Source organism: Octopus sinensis, linkage group LG5 (genome assembly GCF_006345805.1).
Source record: "Octopus sinensis linkage group LG5, ASM634580v1, whole genome shotgun sequence".
Classification (NCBI taxonomy): domain Eukaryota; kingdom Metazoa; phylum Mollusca; class Cephalopoda; order Octopoda; family Octopodidae; genus Octopus; species Octopus sinensis.
This window is the reverse complement of record NC_043001.1, coordinates 55,523,064-55,543,330: the sequence shown is the minus strand read 5'-3', so window position 1 is coordinate 55,543,330 and position 20,267 is coordinate 55,523,064. Positions and strand designations below refer to the sequence as shown.

General features: G+C 34.3%; 1 protein-coding gene and 1 long non-coding RNA gene across 8 annotated transcripts in view; one reads left to right on the top strand and one right to left on the bottom strand.

The window, feature by feature from the left end:
- Window positions 1–20,267, top strand: part of LOC115211793 (roundabout homolog 1) — a 703,622-nt gene that overhangs the window by 275,595 nt on the left and 407,760 nt on the right. For all 7 annotated transcript variants that reach the window (XM_036503450.1, XM_036503452.1, XM_036503453.1 and 4 more), the window contains exon 3: window positions 15,252–15,563. In XM_036503450.1, coding sequence (XP_036359343.1) covers window positions 15,252–15,563 — 312 coding nt within the window. The remainder of the gene's footprint in view (window positions 1–15,251; window positions 15,564–20,267) is intronic.
- LOC118763682 lies at window positions 131–18,985 on the bottom strand. Its single transcript, XR_004999446.1, has 3 exons — window positions 18,831–18,985; window positions 3,922–4,082; window positions 131–269 (listed from the first exon to the last, which is right to left on the bottom strand). It is a non-coding gene; the product is annotated as an uncharacterized LOC118763682 (long non-coding RNA).

The following is a 20,267-nucleotide window of genomic DNA, read 5'->3' as shown; positions in this document are numbered from 1 at the left end:
AGTGATGAAGAGATTGATGATGGCAATGATGACAATGGTAGTCACCAATCACTATGTTCCAGACAGAAACAGCACCAACATTTTTTTAATATTTTTATTGCCTGCTTGCCAGCTTAGACATAAAACTCAGCTAACTAACAGAAACAACAACAAGAGCAGCAACAACAGACATTGTTGATATTGTTGTTGTTGTTGTTGTTATTATTGTATCTCCATCCTCCTCCTCTTCCTTCTCCTCCTTAGCCAGTCTTTAACCAATTGATGCTTTGCTGTTGCAGGATCAATAAAAGATAGAAAAGTGTCATTAGCAAAAGGCATTTAAACAGCTGCGATAGTAATATAATCCTTTTTTATATTCTAGCCTCTTACATCAAACATTCAGTGACCATTTCCTCCTCCACCAGCACCGCCAGTACCACCACCACTATCGCGATTACGACCACCACCACTACATCCATTACAGTATTCCCAATTAAAAGAGCAGCAACAATGACCACACCTTCACCATGTGACCCACATCATAAATCAGAAAAAGAAAACGAAACAAAAAAGAACATACAGTGCTACTGCAGTTCTATCTGACAACATCTAACTTGTATATGTTTGCTTGACCCTCTAGAAACAACAGTAAAATTTCTCTCAAATCAGGTTTCATGTCTCTTCTTTTTAAAATAGGAATAAAAGAAATAAGAGAATACATTGTGGCAATATATTCATAGATATTCACAAAAGAAAAAGAACAACATTTTAGTGAAGGCTAGAAAATCTTTGATCATAGGTCTGCCTGATCACTGCTGACCTGGGGTTAAACAACAAAATGTAATCCCCATCATTAGACTTTACAAGAATCTTGTTAATATATATAAATATATATTACAGTTCTATATTTAAGAGATGAGGAACTATGTACATTATTTACATTATTTACATTTGACAATATTTGTCCTCATCTTGTTTGTTGTTAGCACAACGTTTCGGCTGATATATCCTCCAGCCTTTATCAGGTGTCTTGGGGAAATTTCAAACCTGGTATCTCATTCCTAAGGTATGTTTTGATGTTGTTGTTGTTATTGTTCAGTTAGTGACCTGAATAATAATAATAATAATAATACCATCAAAAAATACCTTAGAAATGAGAACCTAGGTTCGAAATTTCCCCAAGACACCTGATGAAGGCTGGAGGGTATATCAGCGAAAACATTGTGTTAACAACAAACAAGATAAGGACAAATATCTGTCAAATAAGGTTTCAACAAGTAGAACAGCACTCGATTAGCAAAGAGAGTTAAAATAACATTATAATAAAAGCCATAAGTCTTGTTAAATACAGCTACCCAGGTTTTTCTGATTGAAATAATTTATTTCACCATTTTTCAAGCTAGAACAAGATCGTTGGTCAGTTGCCTTTTGAGCAGATAATGTTTAAACAAGAGACACTGGTAAGGAAGAAGACAGTACAGCTTATTTGACCATTCCATAGATTATTCCATTACACATACAGCTTTTCTCTAAGGAGAAGAGGATTGTAGTTCTCGTTCAACCATTCCCCACTTCTGGAGTGGCGGATTCTGTAAGTGCTTTGCCATGACCCTTCTCACACAACAATATAGTTGATTGCAAGAGAGAGAGAGAGAGAGAGTAGAATGAAGTCTTGTATTTGATTGGTACTCCAAAGTTCAACTTCATGAGAATAAAAGGCAAAATTGATTTTGGCAATATTTAAAATCAGAGCCCTGAGAGCTGGAATAAATATCTCCAAGCAATCTATCTGACACCCAAACAATTCTGCCAATTTCCTGGTTGTACGTCTATCTATTGACCTGTCTTTGCACATGCACACATACATGCACATGCACACTTTAAAGTATTGAGTAATTTATTTACTCTGTGTGTGTTCATTGCTTTAACAGCGTTTGTTATACTTTTATTGGGATTCTTTTTATTCGGTTTTTTTAAAGTTTTGTTTTGACTTCTACCGCCATGATTGATCATGGCAGCAGGGTGGAAAATTCTTTAAAAAAATTTTCCTTTCGGCATTTGTTTGGTGTGTGTGTGTGTACATATGTGTGCATACGCGTGTATGTGTGTTAGATATATCAATGCAATCATCACCTTTCTATCTTGACAGCACTAACAACTGTAGGTCAAAAGATCACATTGTATCATTTCTCAGAGCAGTCCAGTGGCCTGACTTAACAGAGTGATCACTCTCTAATTTAAGTCCTGCCATTGACTCTGTCCTCATTTCACCCATCATTGGACATTTCTAATTGTGGTTCAACGAATGTGGGCTGGTGTGGGTTGTATGGGTGTGAGTCTCACTTTTGTTTGCCATGGCTTGCCTTTGTTCTCTGCTTTCATAGATCAAAATAACTGGCTCTTTATTTAATTAAAATAAAATGCCAACTCTTCTTCAACTTTACTTTAGTATAAGCTGTTTTGGCCTTTGCTGGTGTTTGTTGTTGATATTACTGTTTAACCTCAGATCAATCCAGTCATAACTATCCCATTTTCAATGAAAACAGCATGTCTCTGACCACATTAGCCAGTGTTCGCTTTTGTAAACAGTACAGAGTGAATTGAGGGAGATTTGACTTTGTTTTTAGCAGATAATAATAATAATAATAATAATATTCTGCTCAATACCACAGATTTGCTTGTCAGTTGTTTGACTATAACCAGTTGAGCACATTTCTTAGCGGCTGACAATATGTACATCTTTGACCACAAGCAATAGTCGGGGAGCATCATAGCTATGTGAATTCTTTGGGGTTTGAATAATTTAATTCTGAAAACATGGTTGTTTTGTTCATCCTTAACCCTTATTCAGGGACCTTTTGAGCAGGATGGGTTACTTGACCAGAAGAAAATTTTAACAGGGCCTCCACCTGCAAGGTTATGTGGTATAAGATCACCATATGGTTGTGATGCATGTGCCTGATGTACCCTTATCAGATGGGTAATCATGATGGGTGTATTTGGTTTTGTATATATGTACCCCTATGTCACTTTGATGACATGTGCTGCTCTCTCAATAATGATAATAATAATAACTTATTGTATACAGTGCTCAGGTGCACTACAAACTCAGTTGAAGAGGTAAGCAAAATTGCATGAACAGTACATGGAATATGCAGTGGAAGTGAACGGTGAATAAGTCTTTAAAAATAAACCTACCAAATAGAGAATCACTCATTTGCTGCTTTTTATTGCTTGAATCCTAACCCAAATTAGCCCTGACCAAACAAATCTAAAATCATCTGGACTTGATTCATATGTCTCTCAGTCATGGCATACACGGAGGCACTGAGAAAACTCTTGCATTCTTCCATGAAAATTTCATAGCAGTCACATAGCAACAACCAGTGATACAAAGATGGAAGGATTATCTTCAAAACTGGATCAATATATGGCAATGAGAGTGGAGATTCTATGTGATTGCTTAACCTGTAGTCAGATTCCCCTCAAATCATTTTATATTAAAAAGGGAATCACACATTGAATGATGTCATGGATATGTTATATTTTGAAGGCAAGAACATCATAGGTAAAACATTTTTGATCAGAGGTCAGTTTGATTAAGACTGACCAATTGGAACATAAAGTGTAACTCTGATTTCAATCATACCATCGTTTAACATCCATAATCTATACTGGCATGTTTTGGGATGGTTTGACAGGACCTAATTAGTTCAAGGACTGCATCATGCTTCAGTGTTTGCTTTGGAGGGGTTTATATGACTGGATGGTCTTCCTAATGTCAGCCACTTAACGATGTGAACCGGGTGCTTATTTTTTTTATGTCACCAGCACTAGTGAGGCCATCATACAGTTTGCAAGACTATGTACTTTAAGGTGGCCATATTCTATCATTTTACTTTTTTTTATAATTTTTTGAGAATGAGAGAGACAACCCTTTACCTGAGTAAGTTCTCTCAAATTGGTGAGTTTGATGTTCAGTTTGATCCTCTGGATGTTGATGCCTGTAGAAAACAAAATGGCCAGGAGGCAGAGAGTTTCAGAGAACTACAGTTCTAGAAAGATATCAGCAAAGAGCGACATGGTTGAAAAGGAGTCCACAACTGAAAAGGAAGAATTGAAGTATTTAGTTTGGATTTTGGAAGTTGTGAGCTGGTAAAGATGAAGGGAGAAAGAGCATGATAGAGAGACAAGTGGGTAAGGTGGATTGAGTAGGAGGTGGTCTTCAAAGTGGCAGAGGCCATTATAGAAACTGTAGAATAGGCTGGGAAAACAATATGTATTCATAAGCCAGTGATTGTAATGAGTTGGTGACTGAATAATACTTCTTTTTTGGAGATAGTCTATGTTGTCCGTATATACGGTAAGAACAATAACAGCAGCATATATGATACATGAGCATATATTCTACTCTAATGTCGATCACACCTCAGCTCTGTAGAGGTTCAACAATAGATTAAGCATGAAGTATTTTCTATACCTAAAACTTCTACATTCTGGTCTGGTTACATTCTATTTTCACCTTGTTTGACTTTGTCTTCTTACTTCCTCTGGTGTTAATTAATTTTTTTTCTTTTTTTACTTGTTTCAATCATTAGACTGTGGCCATGCTGAGGCACCACCTTAAAGAATTAATTTGTAATCAAATGAATTGACCCCAGTACTTTTATTTTTAAGCCTGATACTTAAAAAAAATGCATTGGAATTTAATACAATCAACTGAATAAAAGCCTGGTGCCTCGCACTGGCCGAAGTCCAGTGACTAAAACCTGTAAGAGCAGTAAAATGTAATAAAAGAACATCTGTTGAATCTTTTGCCAGAACTCATCATAATCATCATCATTTTCATATAATCTCCAGCACTTGGAATATTCAGCCAAAAACAGTTCAATGGGAGTCATTAAACGAATAAAAAAAAAATGACCTACATTTTTCCCCTTTAATAGTCATTTAGTTTGTTTTATTTTCTTTAATGGTCCACCTTTTGCTACCAAAAGACCGACTATTCTTCTTGTCCTGAATGTTGACACCTACCCTCTGGCTCTAGACTTCAAATGAAATCTGTGGATTCTATTTCTTTAGTACACAACATTATTATTGCTTACCATATTCTATTTTCTCTTTGTATTTTTATGTTATTTATTTATTTTTTTCTTTTGATCTTTAGATTTGATTCTACTTCCATTTCTTTCATCTTTCATTTAATATAATTCTGCATTTTGGCAGCCAGTAAGACATCCATTACCTAATACAGGCATAGTGAAGAAGCCTTCACTATGAACATACTCTCACACATGCACACACACACCCACTCTCACATGCACACACACACACACGTACAGAGACACAAACACTGCATATGCAGAGATACACACTTATACGCATTCACATGCACAGAGGTTCGTACAATGAAACAAACACTTACATACACTCACTCACATGCTCTTAAACTCATACATATGCACAGACTCTCAACACATGCACACTCAAACACATGCTCAGACACTCATACACACACTCAAGCACAGAAGCTCACACACATAAGCACACACACACTCTGACATTCACTCATTCTCAAGCTCACATGTATAGAGGTATGCTGATACAAAGACTCACACACACACATGCACACACATACACACACACACACACATTCATCCATCTATATGAACGATGACTGCGATTTAAAACTCTTTTATCACACATGGTTTAAAGGATTTTTTTATGCCAATACACCAGTAACTCTGGGCTTTCTCAGTTCCCACTTCTGCTCATCTTGTCTGTTCCTGATCTGCTCAGACTTGATGGCACCTTTTTTGTATAAGCTTACACTTGGTAGAAGTCTCAGCAATAAAGTCTTCTGCCCCACCACTAACTCTGGATTAATGATCAAGTCTTTTAGGGAGGTCTTGAGAGTATTTTCATAAGATTAACAGCATCCACAAAATGATCAGTTCTTCTGTACTGACTCACTGGGAAAAAAAGTGCTTTGAATATCAATTATTATCCACTCTGGTAGTCACATACACACATACATATGCATGCATGCTGAGATATACATACACATTCAAACATGTATACAGGCATATATGAAGAAATATACACATACAGTGAATAATACATTTTCTCAGTCACATACAGAGTGAATAACACACACACACACACACCACATGGCACTGATACAATCTTTCACTGATTTACTTTGTCATATATTTCAGTATATCTTATTTTCTATAATGGTGGAATTAAAAAATAAAACAAACAATCTATTAAGTCTGAGTATTATTTACATAGTACAAAACATTAATTATCTTAACTCCTAAAAAAAAAAAAAATAATAATGGTAACTAAAGACCCACAAAATTATGCCCTTACTTTCACTTCAGTAGTTTTGCAAGAGAAGTGGGGGCTAACAATGTAATATGATAAACAGATACTTCCTGTTTAATATACAATGCCACTCTACCCCAACAGCTTTTTGAGCCACATGTACCTTTATTTAATATTCTGCAACCATCGGCATCAGTTTTGATGCTGAACAAAAATATAGAATGAATTTTTCTCCCATTTCTTTGCTGGAGATAGCATCAATCTAGCATCACAGAATAAGGTATCAACTTCAGATCTTAGAAAGCAGATACCATCAAGCATACTCCTGTGAGATTCTTCTTCTTTTTACTCATCTGCCTGTTCCTTTTAAGTTTGATGAATCTAAAAATACATATAAATAGTATCCTGCTGAATCAGCAGCTGAGACTATAGGTTCTTAACTAAATTCTTGGGACTCTCCACTGCAGTCCTAATGATGAGAGGCAAGCAAATAGGAGATCAAGGTGATTGCTCAGTCTTCTTGAAATAGTAGCCAAAATTGCCTCAAATAACACCTCTCATTTTATAAACGTAACTGATACATTATATGGCCCAGTGGTAAGGGCAGCGGACTCGCAGTCGGAAGATCGCGGTTTCCATTCCCAGACTGGGCGTTGTGTGTGTTTATTGAGTGAAAACACCTAAAAGCTCCATGAGGCTCCAGCAGGGGTGGTGGTGAACCCTGTTGTACTCTTTCGCCACAACTTTCTCTCTCTCTTTCTCTTTCTTGAGTAACACTGCAAAGAACTGGTGTCCCATCCAGCTGGAGGAACACATACACCACAGAAACTGGGAAACCGGGCCCATGAGCCTGGTTAGGCTTGATAAGGGCAACGTTTATCGATACATTATATAATGTAAATGACAGGATGATCACAATTGCAGTGCTATTGATCATAGGTCTGATTGTTCAGGGCTGACTTGGGGCTAAACAGTAACAACTATAGCTGCAGGTATGACAACAACAAGGAAGCCATTACATAGTGGCTTGGTATGCCAGAAATAGTGACCATAGCTCATTCAAATAATATATCTAACAAGCAAATAAAAACAAAAGGACACTAAAAATGTTGTACTCTAATATACCTTAAAAAGTGGGATGGTCAGGGTGGGAATATGTGGATACACCCATATCATTACTCTAGGAATGACATGAGTGATTCCACCTTGGCTGGAATAATTGTAAAACTAAAGAGTTATAGGTTGTATTTGAGAGGGATAGCTTTAAAAAAGACATTTACTGTATAACATCATTCATAAATTATGTAATAACCATCAGTTTCAGCCTCCTGTAAATATTTTATGAAAATTTAATGCAGAACACAAATTTATGACTAGAGGCTGATGTATATATTATATATGTATGTGTGTTTACTATGATATATGTATATTTTATATATATGTGTGTTTTGTGTATGTGTGTATATATATATATATATATATATATATATATAATTCATTATTTGATTGACTTGTCTAGGGCTTCTTTATATATATATATATATAGATATATTTATTTTTATATATATAGGAAACCCCTTAACAAGTTAAAGAACTTTGGGTTAAGTATGAAGAATTACTATAACTATTGGCTGGTGCCTGTGCATATATCTATCTATCTATCTATCAATCTCTCTCTCTCTCTCTCTCTCTCTATATATATATATATATATATATATATATATATACATATAAAGATAGATAGATAGATAGTCAGTCTTCATATGAGATCCAGAGATTCTCAGCATAGAAGATACTTAGTAGTGTTCAAAGGATTCAAACTTAGATTCCGATATCTTTATAGGGTAATACAGTTCTATATTTAAGAGATGAAGAATTATGCACATTATTTACATTTGACGAATATTTGTCCTCATCTTGTTTGTTGTTAATACGTTTCAGCTTATATACCCTCCAGCCTTCATCAGGTTCGAAATTTCCCCAAGACACCCGATGAAGGCTGGAGGGTATATCAAGCCAAAACATTGTGTTAACAACAAACAAGATGAGGACAAATATCTGTCAAATGTAAATAATGTACATAATGATCTTTATAGGGGATTGATTCTGCAAGGTCAAGAATGGCTGTAAGAGGGATCAAGTTCAGTGGATATAGAGGCAATTATGCAGATAAACAAATTAGGTACATTAATTATATTAAATATAATAGTTTGGGTATGAAATACATAATATGTACATATGTGTACACACAAAAGAGGGAGACTTTCAGATAAATTCATCATCTGAAAGTCTCTACCTTGTGTGAGTATACATAGATATATATATTTTGTATTTCATATCAAAACTATTATATCAAATATATGTAATATAATTAATGTACCTATTTTGTTTATCTGCATAATTGCCTATGTGTATACCAATGGTCATCTCCCATCCTATTTCAACCTTCTACTACACCTGCTCTTCAACCCTACCTAATTTTTTCAGTTGTTACCTCCTCCTTCTTTCAATCATTCCTCATTTCTCAGTCTGCCATACACTGTTGCAACATTTGTCCACACACACTCTTCTTTCCTCTGTCCCCACTCACATCTACTCACCTTGTATCTTGAGAATTCACTCAGACACCTTTTAATTTTCTGCTAATCCAGTATAAGACGCACAATACTATATATAAACCACCATAGCATTTTAAAATATAGCTTTCAAAAGAAAATCACCAATGAGGAGACAACTACTTTCACAGATACAAATGAGAAGTAGGGAGACAGACAGTATTTCTGGTATTAAGTATCTGTCTCAACTGAAAGCTTTATCTGAACCAGCAAACATTTTATGAGAAGACCTAGTATCAGCTGAATTTCTGTTAAAGATCTTGTGACATTACAATACTTATGATTTATTAGAAAGGTTTTTGTTATGTCTTTGTTACATATATGTGTGTATGTATGTGTGTAAAATATGCATATAACCCCCACCTCCTATATGGCATACTAGTATACACTTGTGAAACACATGTAAAGATTAAATAATTCATGATGGCATAATAAAAAATATCTAATTGATTTTGTATTTTATTCTGCTCTCATATATAAATGTATTTGTGTATGTTTATGTGTTTACATGCAAGTTTGTGGATACATATATATATTCTGTTGAGTCAGATTTTCCACAGGTGGATATATAAAAACAAACTATATTTATGTGTGTGTGTGTTACATATATATGTAGGTGCAGTTTGGCCAAATGGTTAAGAAGTTAACTTTGCAACCATGAGGCCCTATGTTCATTTTGATTCTGTAGCATTTTGAGCAAATTCTATAATCTGAGTTTGACACATTGTAAATGAAACTGGGTGAACAGAAACGGTAAGGAATCCATCTGATGTGTCGTACCTTTAATTCAAAAGGTACAACCTTGTCATACACTGTATCACTTTGATTCAACCTAAAATTACATAAGGGATACAGGAGCAGATAATTGATCAAACAAGTAAATTGCCATCGTCGAACAATGGAGATCCACCATACATATATATATATTATCATTATTATTAAGGCAGTGAGCTGGCAGGATTGTTAGCACATTAGGCAAAATGCTTAGCAGCATTTAATCCATCTTTATGTTCTAAGTTCAAATTCCGCCAAGGTTGACTTTGCCTTTCATCCTTTGGGGTTGATAAATTAAGTGCCAGTGAAAACACTGGGGTTGATGTAATTGACTGATCCTCTTCTCTAAAATTTCAGGCCTTGTGCCTTTAATAGAAAAGATTATTATTATTATTATTATTATTATTATTATTAAGGCAGTGACCTGGCAGCTTTTCATCCAGCTTCATGTTCCGAGTTCAAATTCAACTTCGTTTTTCATTCTTGCATGGTCACTAATAGAAGTACTAGTGGAGTACTGAGGTCAATGTAATCGACTAACACCACTCTTCCAAACTTGCTGGCCTTGTGCCAAAATATGAGACCATTATTATTATCTCCATCGTCATTGTCATCATTATGGCAGCAGCAAGTTCTCAGAATTGTTATCGAGCAGGACAAAATGCTTACCAGCATTTTTTCTGGTTTTGCATTCTGAGTTCCAATACCATCCAGGTTGACTTTGCCTTTCATCCTTTTGGGGTCAGTAAAGTAAGAGCCATTTGAACACTGGAGCCAATGTAATCGATTTCTCCTTCCCCTCAAAATTTCTGGTCTTGTGCTAAAATTTAGTAAGGGTTATTATTATTATTATATAATTAAGGTGGTGAGCTGGCAGAATTGTTAATACACTGGGAAAAATGCTTAGCAGTATTTTGTTTGTCTTTACATTCCAAGTTCAAATTCCACTGAGGTTGACTTTGCCTTTTATCCTTTTGGGGGGCCTATAAAATTAGTAGCAGTTGAGTGCTGGGTTTGGTGTAATTGATCTACCCCATCCTCTATAATTGCTGGCCTTGTGACAAAATTTAAAACCATTATTATTATTATATTATTATTATTATTACATGGACAAGAATGCACTCTGACAAGTTCAAAACATGCTGTTTGTTGCAATTATGATCCTAGAACTCCAGTTGTTAAGGGCCCACTCTACACATGCACACACACATTCTCACAAGTACGTGTGCACACACACACACACACACACACGAGCACACACACACACACACACACGAGCACACACACACACACACACACACGAGCACACACACAAGCTTCTTGACAGGTTTAATGTAACATGAGATTGAGATAGTAAGAGAGTAAATATATCAAGTTACATTTTACAGCTTTTGGACAACTGCTTTTGTATTCCATTAGGATTTATTGTCTATTCTTATTAATTATTGATAATAAAAAACCATTAATTTTGTTCTAATTTCTGTTGGTGGTTTGATGGTTTTTGTGGGATTGTTACTGTATCAGACAAAATACTTTGCAGTATTTGGTTACAACCCTTTATATTCTGAGTTCAAATCCCACTAGCATAAACATGTTACCTTCCATCCTATTAGTATCAATAAACTAAGTACCAGTTAACTAGTGGATTCAGTCAACATTTTTCTCTAAATTTTCTGACCTTTGCTACCAGTAAAAAAATATTTGTTTATCATGCATGTATCTTCATAAATTGTTGAAAATAAAAGTCTTTTCTAAAGTCTGTGCTGTATTATCTGTATGTTGAAAGACATACAGAAACACACACACACAGCACCACCCACCTCAAATAATTACATGTATTATATGTATATACATATAGTCTTCTTTTGAAGTCTGTATTGCATTGTGTTGACAGACTTGCACTTAAAGTTACCATGTTTTTAATCAAAACGTTTTAGTTACCATGTCACAGAACTACTTATTTATCTATCTTACTCTCACTCACTGTATTTTTCTCTCAGTAACAACTGTTTTTCCTCCTCTTCTTACCTCTCTTTAGACAGACATTGTTACAGACAGGCAGAGATCAGCTCTTATAATATAAAATTATTATTATTTTCCATTTTCTATCATCTTCATTGTGACTGGCTGTTGTTGGTGTTCCTTAACTCTGGATATATTCCGATTGAGGAAGCATATGATCAAAGACATTCTATCCATGACCATCGTGTTTTTGTTATGACTATGTAGATATACATTATCCAATGCATTCTAACCTTATTTAAGATATTGGAGTGTGATTTGAGGGGGATTTAGTTGCTATTTTCATCCTGTCAAATCATGACATGGAGGCACTTTCATTGGCTCATTACAACTATGTAATATTGTAGATGGTGTCACCTGCTTTTCATCTAATGGTTATTTCTTTTTTTTCCCCTCCAACAATATAGTCATTGTTATTACCTTCTATTTGTTTAGATAATTGTTTGTAGTCTTTATATCCCATGGCATTGTTTTCTTCAAAATTCAGCTGTTCTTGTTTATGCAAGCAAACCCTTGCAATTTCTCATTTTTATTTTATATATAAAACTTTCTAGTATTTATTAATAGCTTAACGTTTATTTATTTTCTTTTTTTACTCTCTTCCTTCCTGTCATAAATGATTTCTGACATAGGCACATAAAAACATTCCTAATATGGCGTGGGTGGGGAACATATAGCGAATTATACCAAGCTTAGTACTTTACCACCATTTATTTTATTAAGGATCAAAGGCAAAACTGACCTTAGTAGCATTTGAACTCAGGTTGTTAAAAGAGATGTAAATAAATTCTGCTAGGCGTTTTTACCATTGCTCTACTGATTTTCCCAATCTAGTACCTTCCTATTAATTATTGATCCATATAGCTTCCATACGAAGAAATTATTTAGCAACTTTCTCTGTAATGTTGTTAGCATACAAGTATTTCAAAGACGCTTCATATAAACAGCTGTTGTTGACATCAGGAAATTTTCTGGGTAAACTAGGATGAGTGAAGTGCTGTGCTGTGGCCAGTTTTTCTGACTGTATGAATAGAACATGACTCTTTCTATTTAGCAACCAAATTTCCTTTTGCAGCCAGCTCTATTGTCTTTCAACTGATGTTCACCAACAGATCTTCATTCTATATATTCTGGATTCTCTCAAGAATCACCTTTCACACTGAACGTCTTCATAAATGATTCTCAATCTTACAGAGTTTCTTTGTTCTTTTGTTAACAATTCATTCTTGACAACTAACAACTGTTTCTTCTTTCTTCTCCACTTTTGAGTTCTACTCAGACAAAACTAGTTTCCATTCAGTTTTAGTTGACTTTTAGATCTCTGCTTTCTACATATAGCTTAATTGTGTGAACTACCGAACTCCCACCCCCCCTCTACCTACCTACTCCAAATGCTATTAATAATGCTTCTTTGAACATGTGGAGTAACTGCCCAAAAAGAAAAGAATGTGAGAAAACTCTTTGAATTTTCTAGGGAGCTTTTAATAGATTTTTATTGGTTAAAGATAAAAGGAGTCTGCCAAAATATTTACTATAGCTTTTAACAGGCAATTGTCCAATGTTTAGCTAATTAAGAATTAACCACTAAGATTTTATTGGGAATTATATTAAAAACTATAAGCAGTGATTTGAGAGAGAAAATGGTAACTTGTCTGCTTACAGAATCTGAACCTCATACCTATTGCTTAACAGAGGACTATGTTACTAAATACACTACACATAGACTGCCAATGCCCTCTCTGTGAAATGAGGTACTTTGACCAATTTCACTATGCTGGACATGAAGCAAAATAACCTATCTTGCTAGTACTGAGTAAATGAAAATTATCTTCGAGATCAGAAAAAAAAAAAATTATAGTCTCTAATTTAAGAAGGTGGAAAGATAGAAGATGTGGTGTATAACAAGTAAGACAGCAGTCTACTGTAAAGTAATAAATGTGTAGGTTTTGCTTTGTCAGCACAGAGTTGGTCTTTTCTGGCTCAAATTTTGCTTATAATGTTTTAATATCACTTGTAGTAAATACTTCAACAAATATAATGGCTTAATTATTTCTTCTCTTTGTTAATTTGGTCCAAGACATCTTATATTCAAGCAATAGAAGCTATATATGAGGCAAGATATTTTATAACAACATTGTTGAATTCTTCAATATTTGTTGCCATATTTCTGGATAAAAGCTACAAATGTAACATAGAAAGAAGTCAAAAAAATATTGTATTGACGAAAAGAAATTAGTCTGAACTAATAAATGTCTCTCATTATTAATGTTCTTGCTGTCCTCCTTGAATAATATTTCATTATTTTTTGTTTGTCATCATTAAAGTGGTGAGCTGGCAGAATCTTAGCATGCCTGGCAAAATGTGTAGCAACATCTCTCCTTATTTTCTGAGTTCAAACTCAGCCAAGGTCTATATTACCTTTCATTCTTTGAAGGTCACTAGATAAGTACCATTTGGCGATATGCCATGCTTGAGATGTCCTGTCAAACCAAGTGAAATCATTGTTGTAGTCAATGCCAGTGTCATGTGACTGGCATCCATTACACTCTTTGAGTAGTTGGTGTTAGGAAGGGCATCTAGGTATAGAAACCATACCAAATCAGATTGGAACCTAGTGTAGCCCTACAGTTACCAGTTTCAGTCAAACCATCTAACCCATGCCAGCATGGAAAGCAGATGTTAAATGATGCTGATGCTGATGCTAAGCACTGGGGTCAATGTAATCAACTTACTCCTCCTCCAAATTTGCTGGCCTTGTGCCAAAAGTTGAAACCATTATTTTTGTCATCATTAACATGGTGGATTGGCATTGGAGAAATGTTATGTTTATGCTTGAAATCCTTATTTTTGTCATAGTTTTTAATAACTAATTTTTCCTTATTTATATAGACTTGGACACATCTGCAAAACATTATCTCACCATAAATTTTTGTACCTGTAATGTTCTCTGATGTGAATTGGAGAACTATAACTTTATTTTGGGTCGTAGACTCAATCTGTTTTCTCTTTAACACTACTACCTGGCCATTTGGTACCTTTTAGCAGTATTCTCTCTGTTGTAAGCATTCAGACCAGGTCACTAATCTTGAGGTTAGATAATTGGATGTCTTGATGAGCAGCTTCCTACTGCACTAACCTATTATTTGCATCTCATTTAATTTTTCCTCTCTTTAGCTTTTGTAGGCTTTTCAATGAAAGGTCATTGGTTTCATACTTCCTTTTCTCATTCTTTTGATTAAGCCATTGAAAAAAAAAATAAATAAATAAAATTCAAAATTGTTCCAAAGCAAATGCTTTCCTTGATACAACAGACTGTCATCACTTGGCTTAGCTATAGTCATACAGTTCCTTATGACTATAGCTAGTCAGTAACAGTCATATATTCTTTCTTACCAAAGTGAAAGTTGTTTTTGTATGTTTAAATTTACATTTTACATATGTTGATGTTATTGTTTTATTATTTTTTTTATTACATGATATATTTTTGTATAATTATACCTATTTTAAATTCTTTCTTTTCTCTCTTGGTAGGAAAATTACCAAACCCTCGTATCCTGGAACATCCAAAGGATAGCTACGCTGCCAGAATGACACCAGTCAAATTAAACTGTCGAGCTGAAGGCGATCCAAAGCCATTGATTACCTGGTACCGGAATGGTGCCAAGGTAATCACAACAGATGATGACTCTGACTCTAACAAAATGTTAGTTGATGGCGGAGCATTGTTCTTCTTGCAGGTCATGCACTCTAAATCTCACAAAACAGATCTCGGAATCTACTATTGTAATGCCACAAATATACATGGAACAGCTCTTAGTCAAAATGCTACATTAACGTTAGCAAGTAAGTAAAAATTTTCATAATTTTTACATGTGGTTTTCTGAGGCTCCTTTGTATTCTTACTGGACTGTCACTCATTCGTCTGCTATTTCTTCATCTTAGCCCAAATCACTTAGTTCTCTAACAATTGTGTCTATTATAATTCCATCATTGTTACTGCTGTCAGTATTTTCCATTTTCAGTGATTATTCCCCTCTTCAAAATACAATAACATTAGTTTGTTGTTGTTTTTTTAACCCAAGATTACTCTTGATCATGTATATTTATACTCAAACATATTTCAGCTATGACCATCTCATCTATTTAGACATAGTGTATCTAGAGCTGTGTTATCCAGTGTGCCTACTCTTTGAAGACAGTTGTGTAATATTTGAAGCAGGATTTCACTGCTATTCTTATCAGGTTGAAGATCAATGTTAGCTGATTTACCATTGGCAAGGGACTTATATTGCAGAATTAACTCCTTGTCCACTCTAACTTCTCCACCTGGCTCTTGGATGCCTTTTAAGCATTTGGGGCTAGGCTTGTGGTCTGAAGTTAATTTCATTTCACAAGTCTTGGTGGCCTGGATATTGCTTTTCCTTCTCTGACTAAGCCTTACAAAATAATAAACAAAGCAAGGAAAAGAAAACAAAAATCTTTCATGAAAAACATTCATACATCAATTTAGGCTTAATTCTGCTTTTCTTCTTTTTCCTTGTGTTTGTGAAAAAACTGGGAAATGGATTGCTTCTTAGCAAATGAATAAGGAATTGATAAAAATTACCCAGCCCTAGTAAACAAACTGGAGCAGAGGGTGGGTGGACACGCAAGGAAAATAAAATAAAGATAAGTGAACAGATATCTAAAATTATCTGTGACTGAAATCTTATGTCATTCTTTGAATCTCTGAAATGTATTCCTATTCCTTTCATCTTTAGAAGGAGAAAAAAAAAATGAAATAGATAAATAAATACTTGATAAATAATAAGAGTAATAATAATAATAATAATGAGCCTAATACTAATAATATTAATGCACAAGATTAATATTAATAATAATTATGAACTATAATAAGTGACTTAGTAACAAACTTCTTCAAGACACTGTCTGAGAAAGGTGAGTTAACTTTGTGGAGTCAGCAGTGCTGTATTGAACAATGTTTTAAATGAGTTGCTGACCTCAATAGAAATGGATTCGTTAATGGGAAGCATTCGCTAATGTATTTGGTTTTTGAAATTCTAACTCACTGTGTCACATTCTCTAAAATTCTTTTCTTAATTATTATTTTAAATTAACCACGATTCAGAGTTCTTACAATTAGGCTATCAACTGCAAATACATGCATATGCAATGTGTGTGTATATGCATATATGATGCATACATACACATGCACACGCATTTACATAATTTCTGCATACTTATATACGCATATGTCTTTATATAAGTGTGTATATGTTTATGCTCTTTCAATAAGATTATGCATCTATATTGTCATCGTCATAAATATTGATATATAAAACTAGATATACTCACATGTATTCATACATACACACACTTACACTTATGTACACAGATATGTATTATCATCATCATAATCATGTGTGCGTGGTTCTGTTGTTCGTTAAAAATGGTTAAATATATTGTAGAAATGTATGATGTGGCTTTCTGACAATTACCGTTGTTAAACTTCAAAGAGCAATTCTAAACTTCTGTTATTTCATTAAATGTGCTTTAAACTCATTTAATGAATGCTGGCATTCTATATAATTAATAACTGTTCATCAATAAGCTTCTCTACTGTAGCTGTTCATCAGATTCTATAATGATTTAGTTTAGAATTTCTTAGAAAAGAATACAGTTAATATCAATACTGAAGGTCTGTTGTTCTAATTTTTCCTATGACAATTTATTTTTCTTTTTGCCTCCTCCAGATTTCTTCATTGGGTCACTTAAAACAACAGCAACAGTTATTACCATTAAAAAAAAACCATATAAGAAGTGTTTAAGTTGGTATGACACAAGATAAAATACTTACGAATATTCTATAGCACCTAGGTAGTGAGCTGGCAGAATCATTAACATGCCAGGAAAAATGCTTAGAGGCATTTTTTCTGTCTTTACATTCTGAGTTCAAATCCTGTTAAGGTAGACTTTACTTTTCATCCCTTCGGGGCTGGTAAAATAAGTATCAGTTGAAAACTGGGGTCAATGTAATTGGCTTACCCCTTCCTCCAAATTGGCCTTAGACCAAAATTTGAAGCCAATATTCCATAGCTCCATCTTGATAAAGGACAGTTATCTAGCAAATTTTAGTCTACTGCATCATCAGTCAATGGCAAAATGGTTGTGTTCATAGTGTTAGATAGAATGTCTTGTATGCTTTATAAAAACATTAAATCAAACAAGGTATTTAACTGGTACTTTATTTTATCAACTCCAGAGGGGTGTGTAAAGAGTCGTTGACTTAATGTTGCCCAGCCTTCTATTTGAATTTCCAACAGTTCTACTCTAAAAATGAATACAAAAGGTGGGACATGATGACATGCTGTGAAGAGAAATAATTTGCAGCGCTTATATTGTTTTTTATGCTTTATTAATTTTCTGTAGTAATTTCAAGAGCTGATAATCAGAAGTCTTTCCAACCATCGCTAACACATTTTAACCCAACCTGCATGGAAATGAGCATTGCATTACTCAACATGTCTATTTTTACATGTAGGCTCAGGCTTTGTTTATATGGTTTAAGACGTTTGCTTGCCAATCATATGATTTTAGGTTTAGTTCCACTAAATGGCACCTAGAACCCCAGGCCAGTCAAAATGTTGTTGAGTGGATTTTGTAGGTGGAAACTGAAAGAAGCTCTTCATGTGTATCTTGTTTGTTTGTGTTAATGTGTCTTGACATCATGTGATAGTTGTAAACGTGTGTCACCATCCTACAAATAGTGTCATTCAGTTTTATTTTTTTGTGAAACTATGTTTGGCCATAGAGAAATATTTCCTTGCTTGGAAATAGGTGAGGATTGGGGACAGGAAGTGATGCAATCACAGAAAATTCTGCCTCAATAAGCTTCATCTGAAGAGGATAGATAACTTGATGTTAAAAAGGTGGTAATGATGATGGGAGTGGTTTGATTTGCAAGAGATTTGGCTGCTATTTCTACCAGCTTGAGTAATCTTATAGTAATCAATGAGCAGTCAGGTGGGGGTTTTGTGGTAATGGCAGAGAATGAGTAAATTCAGAAGTGCAAGCTATCCAAATATCCATAAATTATTTAGTTCCACTTACCTGACCCCATAATCATGACTTTGAGTCTTACTTCATACAATCAATATATTTTTTTCTCTTGAGTAATAAATGCAGCCTTGCTTGTCTCTGTCTGGTGTGATCTACACCAGACTTCACGCCTACTTCATAGTCAATTAGTTAACAGTAGGAAGGGCGTTCAACTATAAAAAAAAAAAATTTTAAAAAAAACCAACTTGAATAGTATGCAAATATAAAAAATTACATCAGCAACAACAAAAATATTTACTTCCATACTATCCTTAAAAACAAAATGTTAATAAAACAATTATACATAAAATGAAAATATACTTTAATTTTAATATTTAATTATACAACCTGCTAACTGTGACATTTTTCTTTATTTGATTGGTCTGGAGGAAAGGGTTGTACCCATGGCCTTTGCAAACCCTCTTGAGACTGGTGAGTAAGCCATAGCTAATATACGAGATATGTCAGTATTGCATTTCTATATCATTTCCATCTCTTTATTTTATTTTTCCTGTGCTATTTCTGAACTATAAAGACAGTATATAGTTAGTCTCATACACAAAACATGTATTTTATAAATTCTTGTTCAGTACCTGCTGCTCCTGTGCCCACGACGTGCCACTGTCAATTAGATTGGCTTAGCTACATTTAGTTTGAAGGAAAGAGTATAATACCTCATTGAGATAATAATAGTAATAATAATAATAATAATAATAATAATAATAATAATAATGATAATAATAACGATGATTATGATGATGATTTCTTTGAGACTGAAGAAAACAAAACACTACACACACCCCAGGCACACAGGTTTTGCAGTGAAAGCATGCAATATAAATAAGACTACTGAAATAATACTAATACATTTTTAGAGATTTCTAAAGAAATTAAAAACAGTTATAGATGTGTAAAGAAAAAGAGAAAAATATAGTAGAACAAACTATAAATTGAAGGAAAAAATTAAGAGTATTTCAGTGTTTCAATGGATGCTGCTTTCAAAGTTAAAATTAGTCAGATGAAATGATGATTATCTTGTTTACTGAAGAAATGTTATGTAGACATCCACCCATCAATAGATAAATATGTACACACATACATGCGCAAGCATGCACACACACACAGACATATTTTCATTTGTTTGTTTAATGTCCATTTTCCCATATTAGCAAGTGTTACATGGTGAGTTATTTAAGGCAGGATTTTCAGGCCTGTTACTCTTCATCTGTCACTAATCCTCATCAGGGTTTTTTAAGTAAAGCACCGTTTTTTTCATTCTGTTTCATACTGTTTCTGACTACCATTTTCTCGCATAGCATTGGCTGGCCTGATAGTATCTGAGAAGATACTTGCTCAAAGTGTTATATTGTTTGTGTGTGTGTGTGTTATAGTCCCTCAAATACACAGCAAAGATAGAGACATGAATCATGAGATGCATAAAGAGAAAAT